The sequence below is a fragment of the Dama dama genome, chromosome 25 (assembly GCF_033118175.1).
Source record: "Dama dama isolate Ldn47 chromosome 25, ASM3311817v1, whole genome shotgun sequence".
Taxonomy (NCBI): domain Eukaryota; kingdom Metazoa; phylum Chordata; class Mammalia; order Artiodactyla; family Cervidae; genus Dama; species Dama dama.
Genome location: NC_083705.1, coordinates 50,372,020 through 50,397,198, shown reverse-complemented (window position 1 = coordinate 50,397,198; position 25,179 = coordinate 50,372,020). Strand labels below are relative to the sequence as shown.

General features: G+C 36.0%; 1 protein-coding gene across 1 annotated transcript; it reads left to right on the top strand.

The window, feature by feature from the left end:
- The first annotated feature begins 2,440 nt into the window (after window positions 1–2,440).
- LOC133046710 (NADH dehydrogenase [ubiquinone] 1 beta subcomplex subunit 8, mitochondrial-like) lies at window positions 2,441–3,102 on the top strand. The gene has a single exon (XM_061129636.1). It carries the CDS (start codon window positions 2,459–2,461, stop codon window positions 3,017–3,019), a length of 561 nt encoding a protein of 186 aa, XP_060985619.1. The 5' UTR covers window positions 2,441–2,458; the 3' UTR covers window positions 3,020–3,102.
- Window positions 3,103–25,179: the final 22,077 nt, after the last annotated feature.

Genomic DNA, 25,179 nt, shown 5'->3' with positions numbered 1-25,179 from the left:
GAATACAGCTACTAAGATAATAATTCATATGAAATATTTTACCTGAATAATACCTCCTACCATGATAAGATTTGGAAATTAGCATTTAGGATAATAGTGAAGATACATGGTCTGTGAAAATGACATAAATAAGCAGAAGCTAGATCCACAAAAGATCAACATATCACTTGCTGGCCATCATACTAATAGAAATATGTGTACTTAGTTTGATATGTGTAATTCTCTTTTTTGAAGAGGGTCAGTTCATTAAGGGAAAAACATGAAAAGTTTTCATTTTGGCAGTAACTGTCTCATCTATGATAAATACACTCCAACCTGCCTCCATTTTTCCACTGGAGGTGCTCGTTTCGTTAACAACGCCTCAATTTACTTCCACAGCTCCTCAGTTATTCATTATTAAGCTGTCACTGTTATTATTTTAGACTTTATGAAAACTTTAGCCTCATATTCAGTTCAAATCTCTTCTCTCCACCAGCAAAGAGTCTTGTAATGAGTGTGGTCATACAGTCGGCTTTTCCATGACAACTTTTCTCCTTCCCTCCACATGTGCTTGCTCCACAGGCAAAGTGGAGATCTACAAAAGCCCTCACTGGCCTTTTTAATGGGATGTCTCCACTACTCTAGGCCTTTTGTCTATGGGGTGACTGCCCTCTTTCACACTGATGAGGAAGATACACATGAAGGCTGATACCAACTTCTTGGTGGGGCAGTCACAACTCCCTTTTCCACCCTCTTCTCCTGAGGAAGCACCTGGTTGTGCATGGGAAGAAATCCCAGTCTATTCCGTATGCAGTTACCCTTTCCTTACACATGTTGCACTCCCTAAGAGCTGACTGATATGCTTCTCTCCAGATATATATTTTTTTGTTTTGGAGGCTTTAGGATTGCATGGATTGTAAGAGTGAAGATATTGGAAGGGTGGCTTTTAGTAAAATGGTGATTATTATCAGAGAACATTTAGAATTATGGTTGGCCTCAACCAATGAAATCTTTCTGAATTTAGAAGGAAGGGGACTTAGCTTTTTTAGTCTTAAAACTCTAAGCTTGGTCACAATTCTGGGCATACACAAGTAGTCCCCCTTCCAATGTTAAAAACTTCTGATAACTCATGTATTTATAAACTATATGACAAAATATAAAATATATGCTGACAAGATTGCAATTGTTCAATTTAATATGTTTGTCTAAGCTTTTCTGGAGATTCTAGAGATTTTTGCAACTCTACAAATGCACTTCTCATAAGGAATAAATTTCATCAATGTGAAATATGAAATGAGGTGAGCATACTGAGAATATATACTTTAAGTGACTCAGCCTAGTTTACATTTTAAAAGTTAGTAAAAAATGTCAGATATTTAGAATAAAATAATACCTATCCTACTCATAAACACACATACGTACACACACCTACTAATAAAACTGTGCTAGCAATAAATATCAGCTTGTATTTGTTATTAAATGTGTACATCCTGCTGAAACATCATGCTAGGCATATAGGGCCAAAAAAATTGAAATATGAATGGGAAAGATAAATATCATGCTCTTTCTTTGGTCATTATTTTCAAAAATCAAAACTTGATGCTAAAACTTTTAAAAACATAATTTGACATTAAATACTAATTCTTATAGTACATTGAAAAATGTGCATCTTAAAATCAACCACTTAGGTAGGTAGATTAAATTATTCATTTTATTACATTATTCACAGAAAAATTAAGGATACTGTTCTAATGTGTGCAATATTAAATGTATTTTTCCTATTCACTGAAAAATGACATGTTAATTTGAATTTATTCACCTATGCAATTGAGAAATGAATCTCAAGTTAGCAGAAATAAACTAATAACAAAATGATTTATCTTTCAGTTTTGTTAATACTGTAGTGCAAACATTTGTTGGAGAATTGAAACCCCTTATTAATCAATTAGACTATAACTTACCATCCTGTACTCCTTTCCTCCACCCATATTAAAAACAAAAACAAAAACACAGGAAGCATGGACAAATTAGGGTAATTTATGAAATACACTAAGTGAGGAAATAAGTTTATTTCCTTTCATTTTACTTCCATGAACATAAATAAGCATTTATATAAATATTAGATATTCTTCATTTCCAGAGTTTCTAACTTAGAAACATACTGTTAAAACAATATGCAGCATTTTCCTATGTATATCAATAAATAAAGCTTTCCTCTTTGAATTTACTAATTCAATTATCTAGATGAAGTGATAAAAAGGTACTTGCCGTAAACATGCTCTTGGTGAGGATCACCATGATGAGAACCAAAAAGCATCCTTTTGTATTTGTTGAGAAGTTTGAGGACAGCACTGCCCATGGAGACTGAGAGACCTGTGCTTTGCATGAGTTCATCTATCAAGGGCATAAACACAAAAGTTGGGATCCAATAGCCATACGTAAAGAAATATCTTTCGGGTGAAACGGGAAGAAGGTGAAGATGGCGGCGGCCAGGGCGGGGGTCCTGGGAGTCCGGTGGCTGCAAAAGGCAGCCCGAAACATGGTGCCGATGGGTGCACGGACAGCCTCCCACATTACCAAGGACATGCTCCCGGGACCCTACCCCAAGACCCCAGAAGAACGGGCTGCTGCCGCCAAGAAGTATAATATGCGGGTGGAAGACTACGAGCCGTACCCAGATGATGGCATGTGGTATGGTGACTATCTGAAACTGCCTGACCGCTCACAGCAGGAGAGGGATCCATGGTATGACTGGGACCACCCAGACCTGCGGTTGAACTGGGGTGAACCGATGCACTGGGACCTGGACATGTATATCAGGAACCGTGTGGACACGTCCCCAACTGCTGTTAATTGGAACCTCATGTGTAAGCACCTCTTCGGGTTCGTCGCCTTCATGCTGTTCATGTTTTGGGTAGGGGAGACTTACCCCACGTACCAGCCTGTGGGGCCAAAGCAGTATCCTTACAATAATCTGTATCTGGAACGAGGCGGTGATCCCAACAAAGAACCTGAGCCAGTGGTTCACTATGAGATCTGAGGAGGCTTCGTGAGCTTTGTGTTCCTTAGCTGACTCCTTCAACTGGAGAAATTTAACTTTAATGAAACCCGTAATAAAACTTAGTGCTGTGGTAAAAAAAAAAAAAAAAAAAAAGAAATATCTTTCTTTGAGGAGTAAGGGTTGAATGAAATGAAAAAAATTGAATAAACAATAAAATATTAGACTCCAATTGGACAGAAACTGGGTAAACAGAAATTACTTTTTTTGTTGTTAGGGAGTATGGAATTATCAGGAAAATAAGACTTTAAATTTTGTCAGTAATTGAAAGTGAAGAATGCAGATGTAATGCCTGATAGTAAGAGGTTCTGAGCTTAAATAGCTTGTACTGTGCTTTTATTATCATTAAAAATTACCCACTCTATCAGTTAAATAAGGTTTTATAAGCTTCAATCAGGATACAGAATGGAATCTTTCCAGTAAAATTCTCTTAGCTTTACTTTTGTGATAAAATATGTTTATCTGGACTGGAACAATCATTTCCTTTAATTGTTGATGAAAATTCTGTCATGAAAATCTGGCTTCAGAGAGACATTACAAATAAATGTCACATCCTTAATGGTGCCTTAGCTGAGTAATTATTGGGCATTGTGGACTATTCATGTCAGACCATCACAAAGACTTTTTAGAAACAGATGCACACATTAATCTGGAATAATTTAATCTATTTATACTTAATTTACAATGTGCAATACACCGATGTAATGGACATGAATTCGGGCAAACTTTGGGAGATGTGAGGGACAGGAAGGCCTGGCGAGCTGCAGTCCATGGAGTCGCAGAGTCAGACATGATTGGGTGGCTGAACAAAAACAGCCAACATTTTTGTACTACCAGACGTTTGAACTAATGACTAGTATTTGCTTCTTTTTATTTTTGTAAAGTATTATAAAATACCTTTGAAGAATATCAAGAAAATAAGGAAAGAATAGTTAGTACTTTGATGTATTAGTGAATCTCCTGCAATATAACTACAACTAGCTGATGAAGATGTGCTTATATTTATGAAGATTCACTTGTATTTCACACATTTCCCCTAAATTTCTTCTTCTTCTTTTTCTCTTCCTTCCTGTCTCCCTCCTCTTCCTCCTACCCCATCTTCTTATCTTTCTCCCACTCACCCGCCTTTTCTTTCCTCTTCCATTATGTCAGCACTACAATAGATTATAAAATGGGGCCAGAATTAAAGGTGTTTGATAATCTGACACTTATCTCCAAAATATGCATTCCAAAATATATTGAGATGAAAATATTCTGTGCTGAATGTACTTAATTTTGATTATAGGCAATTTCCTCCTTTATCTGAAGCCTTTTTATAACCTCTTCTATCTGCTTAAAATGTCCTAGCATCCTCTCCTTACATATACTTGACAGATTCCATCTCATCTTTTGGTTCAGGCATCATATTATTTAGAACAATTTGTCTAATTTCTCAATCTCATCAGATAGGAAATCCTTCTTTTTGATCTGATAGATTTATGAATATGGCTTATCATTATATTTAATCCATTCTTTTATAATTATTTGTATGTCTTCTCAGAGAACCAATATTTTCTAATAGTATTATTTTAATTAGAATATGTCATAGTACCTGAAACATGTCTAAATTAAAAACATACATAAAGAGTGCATAAATATATACATTAGCAAATTGGATTACTATTTTTTAACCTATTTTCTCTGTTTAAGAAAAATGCTAAATATTATGTCAAAAACAAAATATGAAATAATTCCCTGGTCCAAATTTCCAGGAGGAATACTGTCATATATTTTTAAACAGAAACTGATACTATATTTCAAAAATACCTAGCTTGATTTATTGGCTAATAAATTACACATGTTGATGATTAAAAATTAGTTTTTTCTCAATGACCTTTTCTAATGGTGGTAACTTCTTAGAATGCTATGTAAAGAAAGATTCTAGTCCAGTGTCTGACACATAAGTTGTTCAGTAGTTAGTTATTAAATGCATTATTAAATGGAAAATTATCTCTTAAATGTGGTTTTCTTACTAGTTGATGAATATCTGTCTGTTCTTTTTTACCTTGAGTTTTCAACTGATATTCTTCAAATAGCAATTTGTTTTGTCAAGAGAATGCAAATTGAATCCACCACAATGACTGAATAAAATAGAAGTTGGGTTCTCTGAAGACTTCCAAGTTATAAAATACCAATAGGCTGGCTTTTTCCATAAGAGATAACTAAAATTTAATTTCTTATTTTGTACTCATGTTATATAACATATGTCCTATTTAAAATAGCTCCCATAGTTAATATTCTCTTCAGTTCAGTTCAATTCAGTTGCTCAGTCATGTCCAACTCTTTGTGATCCCATGGACTGCAGCACACAAGACCTCCCTGTCCATCACCAACTCCTGGAGCTTTCTCAAACTCATGGCCATCGAGTCCGTGATGGCATCCAACCATCTCATCCTCTGTCATCCCCTTCTCCTCCTGCCTTCAATCTTTCCCAGCATGAGGATCTTTTCTTCCTAGCAGAATAAAAAGTTGTTGCAATTTAATAAAACTAACTTTAGATATTTTAGCTTCATACCCATGTCATGGTGTGAAACACTATTTGCATTCTCTTGACAAGACAGAAATTTGTCAATTCTTTTTCCATGAAATTTCTAATATAATCTAAATTCTATAAGGAATGCTTATTCATTACAAATCAAGTGTCTAAGGTATCTTCTAAGGTACCTAAGTCTAAGGTATCTTCTTGAGCTGCTTAAAAATACTACTTGGTGAACAGAAACTTTTGATATTAATGATGTCAGATTATGCAAATTTTTCCTCCATGATATTTTCTGTCTGTATCTTTTAAGAAATATTTTCTTAACCACATATCATAAAGAAATGCTTCAATATTTTTCAGCATCATTTTTAATTCTTCCTTTTGATTTACATCTTCTTTAGATTTAGATCTTTTCTCTATAAGGAATTAGAAAGTGAAAAAAAAAAGTGAAGTCGCTCAGTCATATCCGATTCTTTGCGACCCTATGGACTGTAGCCTACCACCCTCCTCCTTCCATGAGATTTTCCAAGCAAAAGTACTGGAATGGGTTGCCACTTCTTTCTTCAGAGGATCTTCCTGACCCAGGGATCAAACCTGGGTCTCCCACATCTTAGGCTGACGCTTTACCATCTGAGCCACCAGGGAAGTCCTAAGGAATTAATAGGATGCCAATTAATATGTGATATATTCACACGTTTATATATTTTTTAATTTGTATATGAATGACAAGGTTGAAAGTGACCAAAATACATCCTTTACTCAGATTAAATAATTTGGGGTTAGCATAAAGAATGAATCAATGAATGCATATGAGAATAAAGTGGTAAGAATCTGAGTTTAATGGTAATCAGAATAAAGAAAAATAGTGTGAGAGCTACTGGAACCATTACTGAGGAAGAATTTTGCAGATTTCATACATAGTCAATTTTGTTATTGCATGATTAGAGAATGAGGATAATGTTAGAATGAAACATGGCCCTGGAAATAATAAAGAATTTATCTCCAAACACATTAGAACAGATTATTCTAAAAAGGCCCATATCCTGGGTGAGCACATTAAGTCCTTGATCCATGAGGAACATAATGTTGTTATCCAATAAATTCTGAATGAACGTATATTGTTTAATGGGTAAAAAATAGTAAGTCATAGGATAGGGTTAATATTAAGGTGTTATCAGATAGTCAGGTATTATTATCTCGAAAAATGAAAGTTTTGAAAGGATCAGTGGATATCATCACAGGTTTGCCATGTCCAAAAAGCCAGCTAGTACAGGACTTGGTTTATGGAGCTAAAATCTCAATCCTGAGTGGTGAAAAAGTATGAAATTTGAATTTTATGCTGGTGATGCAAGGTTAATCTGTGAGTTTATAGTTGACTTTCCTTGCTCTCTAATCTGCTTTATTCTTGCTGAATCTGAAGTATTTCTGTTCTCAGGCATTATTTGTTGTCAGAAGGAGGCCAGGCAGCTATAGTTAAGTATTGATCCCAATGCAAAGAAGAACAGAGAAAATGCTGAATATGATGTGGCAGGTGGGCACTCAAGTGGAAATATTGAGAATTCCAAGGGTCTTATACTGGGCATAAGCAGCCACCTAAGGTGATGGATAGTTTAAGAGCTTTTAATATTTTGTGTGAGAGTTAATACAACCCTTATTGTTTTATTAAAAATAGTAGTAATTAAGGGTAAATCAAATACTCTAATTTTTCAACCAAAACCAAGCTAATGTAATAATAATAGTTACATTTATTAATTATACACTTTTGTCAATAACCTATTCAATTCTCACAGAAAATTTATGAGGTAGAGTTGATTACTTAACTCACTTAACAAATGAAAAATGACAGCTTAAGCGACCCCCAGATTACTCAAAAGGTAACTGGCAGAAGCAGGGATCCAAATACACGTCTGCCTGTCCCTAAACCCAGTGATTTTATTTCTGAGCTACTTTGCCTTGCCACCTGGAGAAGCAACTACAGAGAACACAATTTCTGAGAAGCAGAAAAAGGATTTGCTCACAGAAAACACACCCCAGTCTGCCAAGTGATGCTTAAAATCCCCTTAACAGAGTGTTAAATTCTTTGCTTCCACAGTCTGAGATAAGGTTTAAAATGCAAATAAACTTTACAAAGATAACATTTGGGCTTAAATTCATGAAAAAAATAATAAAATCTTTTTGTGAGCAGATTTGTTGAGGGAATAACGATTATGTGCCACATGGCATGTGAAGAAAGGGGCATGGTGGGGCAAGGGAAAGTGGGGGAAAGTAGCAGATGAGGAATGTAAACACCCTGCATCACTGTTATCTGTGTGTGAGAGTCTGTCCTGAATTTTGTCTTGGCATGAAATTAGGATGTTCAAGGAAACAATAATAACAACAGAAGGAGGGGGGGGGGGGACTGCTTTTGATAAGCCCATGTATTCTAAAACTCTGAGAAGAGAATAAATACAATACTACTTAAAAGAATGTAAATTTTCTTAACTCCTTGCCTTTGATTTTCTGAAAAGTGCCACTAAGCCTTAAGGTTACCCTCTGCTTCCTCCCCTCTCCCCCGCCTCTGTATTCTTCATTTTAAAAGCTGTTCAATTCAGTTGTGCTCAGAGAGCCATTTCTACCTGCCAATGTTGTCTCTGGGAAAAGAGGCAAGTTAAAAGAAGGACATTTTGCTGCTCCTGTAATATTAGAAAATGTGCACAGCTGCTACAAATATGCTCCAAGGGTAACATCTGGAAAGAGAGTTTCCCACTTGATTAAATCACTGTCATTTAGCTGCAAGTACACATCTTTTCTTATGCTTTTCCTTATCCCTTCTTCAATTCCAGGTTCATAGTTCAAAAGCAGAAACCATGCTTTAAATATACCTGCATTTCTGCTAAATTTAGAATTCTCCTCAAGTGTTTGATTTGAAAATTACATGCACTTTAAAATATTTAAAATTATAACTTATGGTTTTGATAAATTCTCAGAGTGCTTTGTCAAAACATTAAATAATTAACTGACCTTGAGTTGAAGAATGGGGTATACTTAATAAATTAAGAAATTGTTGAGCAAACCCTGATAGAAAAACTTCAAAATTTGGTATATTCATGAGAAATGTCTATGACAATTTAAATGATCAATAATGGAAATTTAATCTATACTAACAATACCTGAAAGGTTTCCAGAAGTCAGTAAAGAAATCTCTAGGACTCTAACTTTTTCCAAACAGATATATCTCAAGAACCAGAAGGAAAAAACACCACAACTCTACTATGAAGAAAAAAGAAAGTAAAATATTCTGACTATAGAATTTCAAGAACTGCTTTAATCAACAGAAAATACTTTCACACGCAGTGTTAACTTTGCCAGTTCAAATTACTTTTATTGTTATTGGCTTAATATAACAGAAAGACTCTTATCTATGATGATGGAATGATAATGTAGAAATAGAGTAATAGAGCGATTTATTCCAGAATGACAATAAAATGAAACATTAATCTCTCCCTCATACACACACATACATACCAGCTCCCCATCAAATAATTCATATAATGTTAGGCTTAAGTAAACACGTGAAAAAAAACCATAAGCTTCCCCAAAGCATTTCATTAGCTATTGTGCCTTGTGAGTTGCCAAGAAAGGTAAATAAAGTATGGGATATTGCCCATACTCACTGGATTATGAAACTATTATTCTGGGCATTAAAGTATTACCATTTTCTTGTTCAGTCACTCAGCCATGTCCGACTCTTTGCTACCCCATGGGCTGCAGCACACCAAGTTTCCCTGCCCTTCACTATCTCCTGGAGTTTGCTCAAACTCATATCCATAGAGTCAGTGATGCCATCCAAGCATCTCATCTTCTGTCACCCCCTTCTCCTCCTGCCTTCTTACTGAATATTTGTTATATCCCAGTACTACAATAAACACTTTATATATCTCATTTGATCCTCAAACAACTATATCACTTTATGAGCAATGTCTTTTCATTATTTCAGTTTACAGAAGTGGAATCAAGTCCAAAGTGATAGTCAATTTGCCTACAACAACAAAAATAGAAAAAATCTGAACCCTGTCTCCCTGATTCCCACATTTCTATTCTTTCCTACTGTGCTCTTTAACCTCCAACAATATAACCTGAAACCTACATCAAAATTGTATCAGTTCAGTTCAGTCACTTAATCACGTTTGACTCTTTGTGACCCCATGGACTACAGCATGCCAGACTTCCCTGTCCATCACCAACTCCCTGAACTTGCTCAAACTCATGTCCATTGAGTCAGTGATGCCATTCAACCATCTCATCCTCTGTTGTCCCCTTCACCTCCTGCCTTTAGTTTTCCCCAGCATCAGGGTCTTTTCTAATAAGTCAGTTCTTCTCATCAGGTGACCAAAGTATTGGAGCTTCAGCATCAGTCCTTGCAATGAATATCCAGGACTGATATCTTTTAGGATTGACTGTTTGATTTCCTTGCAGTCCAAGCAACTCTCAAGAGTCTTCTCCAACACCAGAGTTCAAAAGCATCCATTCGTCGGCCCTCAATATCAGTCCCTAAATGAAATGTTCACTGATATTTATGATTATTTTCAAGCACAGAGAGAAATTTCATAAAGAACTTATGAACATTAAACCCTACTCATCCACATATTACAAGTACTTACTAGTAATGCTTCTATTTTCAGTTGAATAAGCTTGCTACTTATACAAGGACCCAATGTAAAATGAAAGATTATATTAATTGCATTCAAGTGTACATAATTTTTCATGTAGCATAACACTATTAACCATTATTTATCTTTGGATTTTTCATCCAACATTTGTTTTAATGAAAGAACAGAGGGCCATGTAGTGCTTGAAATTCAATGCAAATGCCTTTATTTCTAGATCTATATTTTGCAAACCAAACTGAAAAGAAAGGAAGCAGACAGAAAGAAAGGAATGAAGAAAGAAAGGAGTGAGGGAATAAAGGAGTGAAGAAAAGAAATTCAAAGGGAAAATTTTATTTCCTTATAATTAAAAAATATTTTAAAATGCAAGTAAATAAACAACCTAAACAACATAGCCTTTCATCTAAAGCAAGTAGAGAAAGAACAAACAATACCCAAATTTAGTAAACTGAAAGAAATCATGAAGATCAGAGAAGAAATAAACAAAATAGAGACAAAGAAAATAATATAAAAGATCAATGAAACTAAAAGATGATTCTTTGAAAATATAGACAAATTTGATAAACCTTTAGTCAGACTCATCAAGAAAAAAAAACAGAGGGAGAGGACTCAAATCAATAAACTTAAAAATTAAAAAGGAGACGTTACAACTGACACCAAAGAAATACAAAGGATCATAAGAGATTATTACAGTCAGCTATAAACCAATAAAATAACCTAGAAGACATGGACAAATTCTTAGAAAGTTACAATCTCAAAGTCTGAACCAGGAAGAAATAGGAAATATGAACCAACCAATCATAAGTACCGAAATTGAAACTGATTTAAAAGCTTCCAACAAACAAAAGTCCAGGAACAGATGGCATCTCGGGTGAATTCTATCAAACATTTAGAGAAGAGTTAACACTTACACTTCTGAAACTATTCCAAAAAATTGCAGCAGAAAGACACTCCCAAACTGATTCTGTGAGGCCACTGTCACCCTGATACCAAAACCAGACATATATACCACAAAGGGAAAAAAAAGAAAATTATGGACCAATAGCATTAATGAACATAGATGCAAAAATGCTCCTCAAAATCCTACCAAACTGAATCCTACAATATATTAAAAGGATCATGAACTATAATCAAGTGGGATTTATATATGGAATGCAAGGATTTTTTTAATATCTGTAAATCAACCAGTGTGATATGCTTCATTAGAAAGTTGAAGAATCGAAACCATATGATCATCTCAATAGATGCAGAAACATTTTTGACAAAATTCAACACCCACTTATGATTAAAATCTTTCCAGAAAGTGGGCATAGAGGAAACTTGCCTCAGCATAATAAAGGCCATATGTGAAAAGCCCAGAGCTAACATCATACTCAATGTTGAAAAGCTGAAAGAATTACCTCTAAGATCAAGAACACGAGAAGGAAGTACATTCTTGCCACTATTACTCAACATAGTTTTGGAAGTCCTAGCCATGGCCATCAGAAAAGAAAAAGAAATAAAAGGAATTCAAGTTGGAAAAGAAGCAAAACTTTCACTGTTTTCAGATGACATGATACTACATATAGAAAATACTAAAGATGCTACCAGAAAACTATTAGAGCTCCTTGAAGAATTTGGTAAAATTGTAGAATACAAAATTAATACAGGGGAATTTATTGCATTTCTATACACTCATAATGATAGATGAGAAAAAGAAATTAATGAAACAATCCCATTTATCATTGCATTGAAAAGAATAAAATAACTATAGACCTATACTTCAAAAACTATAAGACACAGATAAAATAAGTAGATGACAAAAACAAATGGAAAGATATAAAATGTTCTTTTACTGGAAGAATCAATATTGTCAAAAAGATTATACTACACAAGGCAACCTACAGATTCAATATAATCCCCATAAAATATCAATGGCATTTTTCACAGACTTAGAACAAAGAAACTTACAATTTATATGGAAAAGCAAAAGACTCTGAGCAGCCAAAGCAATCTTGAGAAATAAAAATGGAGCTGGAGGGATCAGGGTCTCTGACTTCAAACTACACTACAAAGCAACAGCAATCAGAACAGTATGGTACTGGCACAAAGCTGAACATATAGATCAGTGGATCTACAGAGAACCCAGAAGTAAACTCACACAACTATGGTTAATTAATCTACAACAAAGGAGACATGAATATATTCAATGCAATGGAGGAAAGACAGTCTTTTCAATAAGTGGTACTGGGAAACCTGCACAGCTACATTTAGAAGAATAAAATTAGAACATTCTCTAACACCATACACAAAAGTAAACTCAAAATAGATTAAAGACCTAAACTCTCCAGGCAAGAATACTGGAATGGGTTGCCATTCGCTTCTCCAGGATATCGTCCCTGGAGAATGAACCCAGGGAACAGGGAATGAATTCAGGTCTCCTGGATTACAGGCAGATTCTTTACCACTGAGCCACCAGGGAAGCAATTTAAGACTAGATACTATAAAATTCTTAGAGGAAAACATAGGCAAAACACTCTCTTAAATAAATTACAGCAATATCTTTTTGGATCCACCTCCTAGAGTACTAAAAATAAAAACAAACAAAAAATCAAAATGGTATCTAGTTAAACTTAAAAGATTTCACATCACAAAGGAAACCATGAACAAAACAAAAGAAAACCTACAGACTAGGAGAAAACATTTTCAAATGATGCCACTAAGGGACCAATCTCCAAAATATACAAAGAGCTCATGCAGCTTAATGTAAAATATTATATTAAATATATTATATTATATATTATTATATTATATTAAGTATATATATAGCAGTATATTAAATATATATTAATATTATCATATATTAAAAAACAATTCAATAAAAATGGACAAAAGACCTAAATAGACATTTTACCAAAGAAGACAGACATATAGATGGCCAAAAAGCAGCATGAAAATACGCTGAAGAATGAAGAATGCAGATTGAAACTACAATGAATTTTCATCTCACACTGGTCAGAATGGCCATCACGAAAATGTCTACAGGCAATACATGCTGAAGAGGATATGGAGAAAAGGAAACCCTCCTATGCTGTGGGAGGTTCCTTAACATACCAAAAGTTGAACTACCATAGGATCCAGCAGTAATCCCACTCCTGGTCTTTTATCTCAGGAAAACCATAATTTGCAAAGATGCATGCACCCCAGTGTTCACTGCAGCGCTATTTACAATAGCCAAGATATAGGGCTTCCTATAAGCTCAGATGGTAAAGAATCTGACTACAATGCAGGGGACCCAGATTCGATCCCTGTATCAGGAAGATCCCCTAGAGAAGGGAATGGCTATGCACTCCAGTATTCTTACCTGGAAAATCCCAGGTAAGAGATCCCAGGACAGAGGAGCCTGATGGGCTACAGTTCATGGAGTCACAAAGAGTCAGACATGGCTGAGTGTCTAACAAACACTTTTCAAACAACCAGAAATGAGACATAGAAGCAACTTAAATGTCCAACAGAGGAATGGATAAAGAGTGTGTGGTACATACATACAATGGAATGTTAGTCATTAAAAACAATGAAATAATGCCATTTTCAGTAGCACAGATTGACCTAGAGATTATCATACTGAGTGAAGTAAATTAGAAAAAGACAAATACCACATGGTACCACATACATGGAAACTTAAAAATGATACAAATGAACTTATTTATAAAGCAGAAACAGACTCACAGACTTAGAAATAAACATATGGTTACCAAAGGGGAAAGGTTGGAGGGAGGGGTAAATCAGAAGTTTGGGATTAACATATACATACCACTATTTATAAAATAGATAACTAATAAGGATTACTGTGTAACACAGAGATGTTTACTCAGTATACTGTAAGGACCTATATGGGAAAAGAATCTGCAAAAGAATGGATATGTATGACTAAATCACTTACTGTACAGCTGAATCTAATGCAGCATTGTAAATCAACTATACTCCAATACAAAATAAACATGAAATTTAAAAAATTGTAAGCAAATGACCAAACCAACAAATATACCTTGAGTTTTGTTTATAGATCAGAATCACACTTTGATTTCAAAAGCCACGTTTAAATAAGTCACTAGCTTGAACCGTTATTAACATTTCCGAAGAGTTTGTGCACCGATTATGCCAGGTGACCGTGAGCTGTGCATTGGACAAGGTTTCCATGTTCCAGTTTAATGCCAGTGTAACATACTTAACAGAGCCTCAAAATAGACAGAATTTCTATTGCAGCATCCGAGAGAGAATGCAATATGCATTACCCTGTGTATATTACCAAATTGGGAAATTTATCAGACTGTCCAGAAATGATCAGTCTTATTTAGATTTACTCCTTTAGGTTTTGATATTAAAGACCAACGTAAAATATATTATGTTCTTCTGATGATTTAGCAGAAATTTATGTATTTTAAAGCAACTGTTAAAGAGATTTTGAAAGGTAGACTTGGTAGTGCTGAGAAGACTGGCAAAAATGAGAAGAATCTATCATGCAGATATATAATTATTATAAGGGGCTTTATTATTTACACTTTTTGATCCTTTGTAATTAAATCATAGGTTTGTAAAGCAACCTGCTCTGACCTCAAAAGAAGTAAATTGGAAAAGTAAATTACTGCTTATCTATTAATTAGTTTAAGGTGCTAATATTTACTCTAGGGCTGAATTCTTGCCCAAAGACTTTCTTAAATTACTCACTGGTCTTTAATTCTTGTCTGTTTTAATTTACATTTTGGAAGGACTTGAATATTGCTAGTCTGTATCTTAAATTATTACCGGATGGTGTAGAAATTGCTATTTACTCTTAATAGCCTAAGCTGTTGACCATCTAAAATTAATGTGATATATGCATTTCATGCTGTGCAATGTAATAACATTCTAATATGGCCCCCTAGTGTACCTGGCTTATATAATTTTCTATCCTGAAGTGTAACTGGTGAGATCTGTGAATCTGGTAGCATACCACTTCAGTGATAATCTTATGTCACCCGGCAGAAGGAATTTTGCTGATATAATTATGAACTTTAATCAATTGATTTTGAATAAATTGAAAGGGATATTATTTTGAAAAGTAATATCCTTAAAAGGAGTCAGATAGACCTTATACCACCATTAGGGAAGCATGATGCTATGTTTTGAAGAGGACCATACGGCAGAGAATGCCAGGCACTCTAGGAGCCAAGAACAGCCTCCATTGACAGTCAGAAAGATAATAGGTACCTCAGTCCTACCACCATGATAATAAAAAAAAATCTGCCAATAACTTATGAGCTTATAGGAGATCCTTGACCTTTGGGTGAGAGAGCAGACTTAGTTGGAACTGATTTCAGCCTGTGACCCCACCCCACCCCCCAACAGAGAACCTACTCACAGAGTACCTAGAATTCTAACCAACAGAACTGTGAGATAATGAAAGCCATTAAATGTGTGGCAATGTGCCACACCCAATGATGGAAAAAAAACACAATGCTCTTTTTTTGGTGGAAATATGTCATTATTCAAGTCTTGTTGGAACTTTGAAATATTCAGAAAGAGGCTAAGAGGAGTGTCATGTGGGAAATTCTGCATCATTTTAGAGACGTAGCAGCAAACGCCCACTGATAGAAGACTGCCATGGCTCCGAAAGTCTTGTTAGTCACTGTCCAAACTTCACTTAGTGGATGCATTTTTGTATGTGGAAAAATTAAAACAGGTCCTGATTAGATAGTTGTCTGATTGTGATTCTTTTGAAGATGCTGAACTCATCATTGCTCTTAAATATCTCCTCAAAGATCAATGCCTAGAGGAACTTTCCTAAGGAAACTAAGAAAATAGAAAGCAGTGAGGAAGCCAGGAAGTGACAGAGATCTGTGTTTGAATTGGTGTGGCTGGGGTAGTGGCTTTAAATTGGAGGAAGAAGCAGGCAGGCATCCCTATGGAAGGTTAATATATAACATGCTATAGGATGGAGTCCTGGTGTCTCATCTATTAATACCACCTCTGCTTTGGCCTGTGAGCATCACCTCCCACCCAAGTGTGGGGTGAGTCTCTGAGTCTCTGCCATCTCAGCCCCATCCCACCACTGGCTTTGGACAAACAGTGCTAACCACTGTCTATCAGGCAGTTACATAATGCTCTGGTCCATATGTCCTCCAGTAAAATCAGCTATCACTGAACTGTGATTTAAGTAGCTGAGAGAGATAGGTGGGGCTGAGTTAACTCAGTGAGTAAATTTATTTACAGTTATTCTCCAAATCATGATGGCTCATGAATTAAAATCCAAAACAGCCTAAAGTCACTTCTCTACTGGAGGAAATGATAAAACCCTGAGTTGTGAACTTAGAGTAAGAAATAACTGAACGTGCTTTTTGGTGCTAGGGGCATTTTAGTCAGGTCCCGTTAAAGCCAGTAGTAAACTCAAGGGTGACAGGTATGGCTATCTGGTCCTTTCCCTTACACATTGATTGATAAGTAGTCAATGACACCAACTGATTATAAACTCATGGGCCTAAATACCTAGACATTTGAGGAACACAATTACTTCAGAAAAAAATAATATTGGATCACAGTTCTTATTAAAAACAGATAGATTAGAAAAAATGCAACTATATACTGTAAGATACATATTGGTATAGTTCAGGAAACTAAAATAGACAGTATTAGTAATCACACTTGAAAGCAGTTACAAAATTGGACAGTCCTATGTAAATTGACTTATGGTGAGTCTACTAATAAATATACTAAAGCAGATAAGGAGATTTTAAAGCAATAGGAAGAAAAAATGTTGCATTAGAAAAATAAGCAAGCAACAATATTAGATAAGAAAAATTTATTTGCAGAAATTAGGAAAAAGGAGGATAGATTGTCTCCAGTATACTATAGGTTCTGCAATCAGACTTCATTTCCCAGATTTTACTTCTTATGAAAATTATTTGTAATGTACAGCATTTTTCTTCATTTGGAAAATGGTTGTAATATCTCAGCTTACTACCTCTTTGCTAAACTGTGGGATCTAATTAGAATGTAATACAACTATTTTGTTTTCATTATATTAATGTTAATAATTATCAGTTATTTATTGAAAAAGTAATAATCTTTAATTTATAGCACTGATAGAAAGTTTTCTTCAAAAAATACATTAAGTGATAAAACAGAGCAAGGCAATTTAAAGAAAGTATTAAGTAAACATAGTGTAAGTAGAAAAGAAAAACTCGAAAGATCTGCAAATGATTGAATTTTAAATGAACTGTGTACTTAGAATTTTGAGGAAAGGGAAATGTAGTCCCAAGAAGAGAAAAAAAAAAAAAATTGGAGCACTGCAAATCTGCAGTGTGTTCAAAGCTCAGGAAGTAATTTAATATAATTGAAAATACAAGTTACATTTGGAACGTGACAAGAAATAGAACATATTGAGAGAGGCTAGATCATAGTGGGTCAATAGGATTATGCCAGACTAAGAATTTTATCTTGATTATAATGGATATTTTTTAAGCGGAGGAATAATATAATTAAATGTGCTTCTTTTATAAAGATTACTTGGCAGTAGAAACTGGAGAGGTGTGAGCCGAAGGAGATGCCAAGATCAATTCAGATACTATGACTGCAGTCCAAGCAAGGTATGAGACTAACCTATAATGTTGGCACAGAGAATACAGAGGGGATAATAAATAAAGACAGCATTATGGAGGTAAAAATAGGTAAGTGACTGATGGCACAAGAGCTTTAAAGAGAGGATGAAATATAAGATATGTCCCAGGTTTCTAACTTAGATGACTGCTTAAATTATTTTTGCTGTTAAGTCATGCCCGACTCTTTGTGACCCCATGGACTACAGCACACCAGGCTTCCCTGTCCTTCACTATCTCCCAGAGTTTGTTCAAACTCATGTCCACTGAGTCAGTGGTGCTATCCAACCACCTCATCTTCTGTCATCCCCTTCTCCTGCCTTAAATCTTTCCCAGGATCAGGGTCTTTTCCAATGAATCAGCTTTTCACATCGGGTGGCTAAGATCTTGGAGCTTCAGTTTCAGCATCAGTCCTTCCAATGAGAATTTAGGTTGACTCAGGCTTCCCTGGTGGCTCAAACAGTAAAGAATCCTGCAATGCGAATATTACTCAGCCATTAAAAAGAATTCATTTGAATCAGTTCTAATGAGATGGATGAAACTGGAGCCCATTATACAGAGTGAAGTAAGCCAGAAAGATAAAGACCAATACAGTATACTAACGCATATATATGGAATTTTAAAAGATGGTAACGAAGTACAGAACAGACTTTGGGACTCTGTGGGAGAAGGCGAGGGTGGGATGTTCTGAGAGAACAGCATTGAAACAAGTATACTATCAAGGGTGAAACAGATCACCAGCACAGGTTGGATGCATGAGACAAGTGCTCAGGGCTGGTGCACTGGGAAGACCCAGAGGGATGGGATGGGAAGGGAGGCGGGAGGGGAGAGGGGGGATCAGGATGGGGAACACATGTAAATCCATGGCTGATCATGTCAATGTATGGCAAAAATCACTACAATATTGTAAAGTAATTGGCCTCCAACTAATAAGAATAAATGAAAAAAAAAAAGAAAGAAAGAAAAAGAATCCTGCAACTCAGGAGACCCGGGTTTGATCCCTGGTTTGGGAAGATACCCTGGAGAAGGGAATGACTACACACACCTGTATTCTTGGCTGGAGAATTCCGTGGAAAGAGGAACCTGGAGGCTACAGTCCACGGAGTTGCAGAAATGGACATGACTGAGCAATTAATGCTTTCAGTTCCAAATTATTTTTAGTAATATTTAAATTCTTGGCTTTTATTCTTATTATAATATGGGATAAACAAAGAAAATGTTTCTTCATAGCTTATTATGTGCCAGGCTGAGTGCTAAGGGTATTTCTTACATTACTCATCTAATCTTCAGAATTTACAAGCAAAGATGATGAAATTATGATGTCCATTTTACACAAGAGACAACTAAGACTTAGAGTGGTTAAGTAGTTGACCAGCAGCACAGGAATGTGGCTGTAGGCTGCCTTACTCCATCATCTGGACTTCTAAAGTCTACCTGTTATGCTTCTAATGATACTGCTTATAAAGCCAAGCACATAGGAAAATAATGAGAAATTTGGGGGGAGACAAAATGACTTTTGTTCGGTCATATAGTTTTGGATGTCTGTATGTAATTCACATACTTTGTATTAGATTTCTAATATATAATATTAGAGGAATAAATAATTTTCTAGTAGGAAACATTAGAGGAATTCGAGCTGGCTGCTAAAATGTAAGAATAATCAGTGAATTGGTGGCAGAGGAAGCATGAGCAGACAACAGGTAACTCAAAGAAAGTAGAATTATTTAAGCACAGAAGAAATTCATAACTGGGAGAGAGAAAGACTGACATTTCAGTAACAGGTGGAAAAGGAGCAAAAAACTGACACTGGGAGAAAAGTGAAGGGGATAAATGGGAGAAAACTGGAATGATGTTACCAAGCATGTGAAAATTGTTAAAAATAAAGAATGGTTAGCACTGAAAAATGCCAAACCACAGATAAGGAAAATGTGTACTTAGAAATGACCTTTGCATTTGGCACTTAACATGGACACTGACAACTTCAGAAAAAGCAGATGGAAGGAGTTAGGTAGGCAGATTACTCTGCGCTAATGAGTTTTTAGAAAGTGAAAAAGTGGCAGTTACTTTATTAAAAAAAAAAAAAAAACTCATCTGTCAATAGGAAGGGAAGTGATATAATTACAGAAGAAAATGGAGTTAAAGAATGATTTTGTTTTAAAAATGAGAGAGACCTAGGGGTGTCTCCCTAGTGAAGGAAAGTTCCAGGAGAGAAGGGGTAAGGCTGGGTATGCAGACAAGAGAGGAGATAGTTGATGGAGAAAAATTCCTTCAAGGGAAAGGAAGGTAAGGATCCAGGGCACACACAGGACCAACCATTGATAAGATAAACAACGTTTAATAGAGACTGGAAATAAGGCAGTATGTAGATTTCCATCTCTTTTTAGGTTGAAGGTAGGACATCTGAAGGATCCTCACCCAATAATTGCCATTTATTTGTGAAATGTAAGAGAAGGTTTTCTCTCTGACAGAGTAGAGAGAACACAGGAAAGGGGCAGACACCCTGTGAAAATTTTTAAAGATTGTGAATAACATCTCAGGGATAAAAGATAGAAAGCTGTCATAAAATCATTGAAAAATATTACTTTCTCTAGTCATGGAGACTGACTGTAGGAACTATAGACAGAAATGCTAGGACTGACCAAAGCTTTAGGCCTGGCCAAACATGGAACTTGCAGGTGGGACTATTAGTGAAGGGAAAGCTATGTGTAAAATAATCTTAAGTAATGGATATTTTACTGCATGAGAAATTCAAATGAATAGAAAGAGTCATGCTACTAAAGGGAAGCTTTAAGTTAGGACATTTGCAGTGTATGGCGTGGCAATGAGTTGTGAATGTGGAGTAGTGGTGAAGCTTTTAAAGTCAAAGATGTAACTAACGTAAAATCCATGTAATGTATGCAAAGGGAACGCCAACGATGGCAACCCTCAGAATCACAAGAGCATGACTGCCTGGGCTCATCCTAAGGGTACTGTTTTGATGCGAATTATATATTTACAATATTGGAGTTTTAAAGTGAAATGGTCCCCTGAATTGATGCTATAATCTTCTAGGGTTGTAACATGATCTGTGTTGAAAATCCAGTTGCCAAAGACCCTGGTGAAATCCAGTGTTCTAGCAGAGGGTATGTAGCTGGGTTTTACAAGGCTAGAGGATAAATACCTGAAGGTAGAATAGTAATTTTATGCAAGGATGGGCATCAAGAAGGGCAGAAACGGTAAGCACCTAACATAAACAGAAGAGATTAGGAAGAGGTGGCAAGAATACAGAGAAGAACTATACAAGCAAGGCCTCAAGGACCTGGGTAACCACAATGGTGAGGTCAACACAGTGGTGATGACATCCTGGCATATGAAGTCGAGTGGCCCTTAGGAAGTATTACTATGAACAAAGCTAGTGGAGGTGATGGAATTCCAGGTGAGCTATTTTAAATCCTAAAAAATGATGCTATGAAAGTGATCTCTGGAGATCTCCAGCAACTTTGGAGAACTCAGCAGTGGCCACAGTATTGTAAAAGGTCAGTTTTCATTCTAATCCCAAAGAAGAGCAATGCCAAAGGATGTTCAAACTACTACACAATTGTGTTTACTTGACATGCTAATTAAGGTTATACTCAAAATCCTTCAATCTAGGCTTCAGCAGTACATGAATGGAGAATTTTAGATGTACAAGCTGGATTTTGAAGAGGCAGAGGAGCCAGAGATCGAATTGCTAACATTTGGTGAATTGTGGAGAAAGCAAGGGAGTTCAGGAAAACATCTACTGCTTCACTGACTACGCTAAAGCCTTTGACTATGTGGATCACAACAACCTGGAAATTCTTAAAGAGATGGGAATACCAGACCACCTCACCTGTCTCCTGAGAAACCTGTATACAGGTCAAGAGGCAACAGTTAGAACCTGACATGAAATAATGGATTGGTTCAAAATTGGGAAAGGAGAATGACACCTGTATACTGTCACCCTGCTTATTTAACTCACATGCAGAGTACATCATACAAAATGCTGAGCTGGATAAATCACAAGCTGGAATCAAGTTTCCAGGAGAATTATCAATAACCTCAGATATGTAAATAATACCACTCTAGTGGCAGAAAGTGAAGAGGAAGGAACTAAAGAGCATCTTGATGAGGGTGAGAGGAGAGTGAAAAAGTTGGCTTAAAACTCAACATTAAAAAAAAAAAAAAGAAGAAAAACTATCATCTGGCCCCATCACTTCATGACCAATAGAAGTGAGAAAAGTGAAAGCAGTGACAGACTTTATTTTCTTGGGCTTCAAAATTACTATAGATGGTGCCTGAAGCCATAAAATTAAAAGAAGCTTGCTCTTTGGAAGGAAAACTATGACAAACCTAGACAGTGTATTAAGGAGAGACATCACTTTGCTGACAAAGGTTTGTATAGTGAAAGCTATGGTTTTTCCAGTAGTCATGTACAGGTGTTAGAGTTGGACCATAAAGAAGTTGAGTGCCGCACCATTAATGCTTTAAAATTGTGCTGGAAAAGACTCTTGAGAATCCCTTGCACTGCAAGTAGATCAAACCAGTCAATCCTTAAGGAAATAAACACTGAATATTAATTGGAAGAACAGCTACTGAAGCTGAAGCTCCAATACTTTGGCTACCTGATGTGAAGTGCCGATTCATTGGAAAAGACACTGATAGTAGGAAAGACTAAAGGCAAAAGCAGAAAGGTAAGGCAGAGAATAAGACAGTTAGATAGCATCACTGACTCAATGGACATGAAAGTGAGCAAATTCCTACTGATAATGGAAGACAGAGGAGCCTTGTGTGCTATAGTTCATGAAGTCGCAGAGCCAGACACAACTTAGTGTCTGCACAGTAACAACATTTTGAAATGATAACAATTTGAGCCTCACTGCCTCATGCAGCCCCTTGGTATTTTATGGTAGAAATATTTATTGTTGTTTGTATTATCCTTGCAGTCTGAAGGCCATGACAAATTATAAATCTAAAACATCAGTGGGAAAAGACAGACCCCATATGGGCATATTGATTATGGAAGCCCCAAAAATCACAGGAGCATAATTATTTGAGCTGATCCTAGAGGAAACTTCCTCCACCTCATTGAGTTTTCAGAGGAATGGTTCTTAATATAGGGACAAATACAGAATTTCTTAGCTACTCTATTTAAAACATTATCATGCTTTATTTTTCAGTATCTAAATTTAAAAATTTGGAATAATGCTCATCTCAGCAACTTAATATGTACAGCTAACATATTAGCTAACATACATAAACTAGAACACAAAAGCCTGTGCTATTTATTGGGAAAATCTACTAGGTGGAAAAAAATCCAAGAATAGAGTGATTGTAAATTATATATTTGTGTGCAAGAATTTCAGTTGTGCAAAATATGCTACTCCATCAGCAAAACCCATAGCATTAATAGATCAGCAAAAACATCTTTGAGCATTTTACAGATATCTGGCTTAGCAAAAACTTGAAAAAAGCACTTAGTCATGTATTTTTGTGTTGGATAGTTAAGCCTATGAATACTTCACAAGGCAAATTCAATCTTCATTTTTCTATACCATCTATGTCATCCCCCATCCATGTTGAATTTGTGGAAAATATTACCATTTCCACATTATACATTTATTTTGAGAGGAAAGATAATGGGATCTTAAGACTGCTGCTGCTACTGCTAAGTCACTTCAGTCGTGTCCGACTCTGTGCGACCCCATAGACGGCAGCCCACCAGGCTCCTCCGTCCCTGGGATTTTCCAGGCAAGAATACTGGAGTGGGTTGCCATTTCCTTCTCCAATGCATGAAAGTGAAAAATGAAAGTGAAGTCACTCAGTCGTGTCCGACTCTTAGCGACCCCATGGACTGCAGCCTATCGGGCTCCTCCGTCCATGGGATTTTCCATGCAAGAGTACTGGAGTGGGGTACCACTGCCTTCACTCAAGACTGCAAGAGATGCTAAAGGTCAGGAGCCCATCCTCACAACTGGGCAGAAATTGCAATGTTTAGGGTTTTCATAATCACCTGCGGTTTGTTAGTCCTGCAGCTACCTGAGTGAGCCAGGTGACGATGAGTTTTATTGCTTCATCACAGCCATGGTGTGAGGTTCTTTTCTTTAGTAATGAGAAAGTTTATTGAGTGTGCTATGGGCTGAACTGAGTCCCCCACCAAAATTCATACGTTGAAATCCTAACCTGCAGTCTCTCAGATAGTGACAATTATTTGGAGATAAGGTATTTAACAGGCAATTAAGTTAAAATGAAGTCATTAGGGTGGGCTCTAACCCAGTATAACTGATGTCCTTATAGGAAGAGGAGATTAGGACACAGACATGGGGAAGAATATCATGGGAAGAACAAACAGGAAGACAATCCAAGGAGTGAGGCCTCAGAAAAAACTAACTCAGCTGTACCTTGATCTAAATCTCTGAGTCTCCAGACTTGTGAAACAAATAAGCTACAGGTGTTTAATACAAAGTCTTTGGTGCCTTATCATGGTGGTCTTAATAAACCAACCAAGGAGGTAAAAGGGAAACAACCCCTAATAAGAACATAAGCTCTTGCAGACAGTTTTCAGGACTGCCTTGCCAGTCACAGGTCAGTTATCATTTCATGGAATATTGATACAAACAGTTCAACTAGAGAGATCAAGGCTGCTAAAGGGTCTGTATGTGACTTCAAATCCTGACTTTTGTACTATTTTTGCCCCCTTACATTTCAGAAGGAGGGTTTGAAAAACAAGCTTAGCATTCCCTGGGGTGAAAGGGGTGGGGGGGAAAAAAAGAATTTAAATTACCTGCTAATGAGTAAAACTCCTTGGTGTATAAAGCTAAACTTTAAGTTACTAATTCAAAGATTTTCTGTTTAATGTATGATTTCAGAATACACTCCAATTTAGTGTTTAGGGCATTAGGAAAACTCAGAAGCACAGCTTGAATGCATTTTAATTATAAAATTAAAAGATGGGATATTGAACTGCTTAGTATGCCACTTACACACTTTCAAATAATAATGAGTGTTTCAAAATAAGCAGTAGTCTTATAAAATCCAAGTGGTTGATAGTTGGGTTATGGTAAATATGAACAAAATGAAATTTTCTTATCTGAAAAGCAATCCATAGAATGAGACCGTACCAAATATTTGCTGCAAATGTCAACAATATAGTGAATCTCAGCAGTCCTTTGAGGGATGCAAGACAGATAGAAAATGACTCAGTAGTAAAACAAATAATTCATACTGATAATTTTTTAAATGGAGCAAACATTTCCTGTAGGTAAACACTAACATTTCCTACCTCTCTGCTACTGAATAATATGGGAAAAGTCCTCCAATAATTGCTACACAATTAAACTGTAGGAAACATGATGATCTTGTCATGAT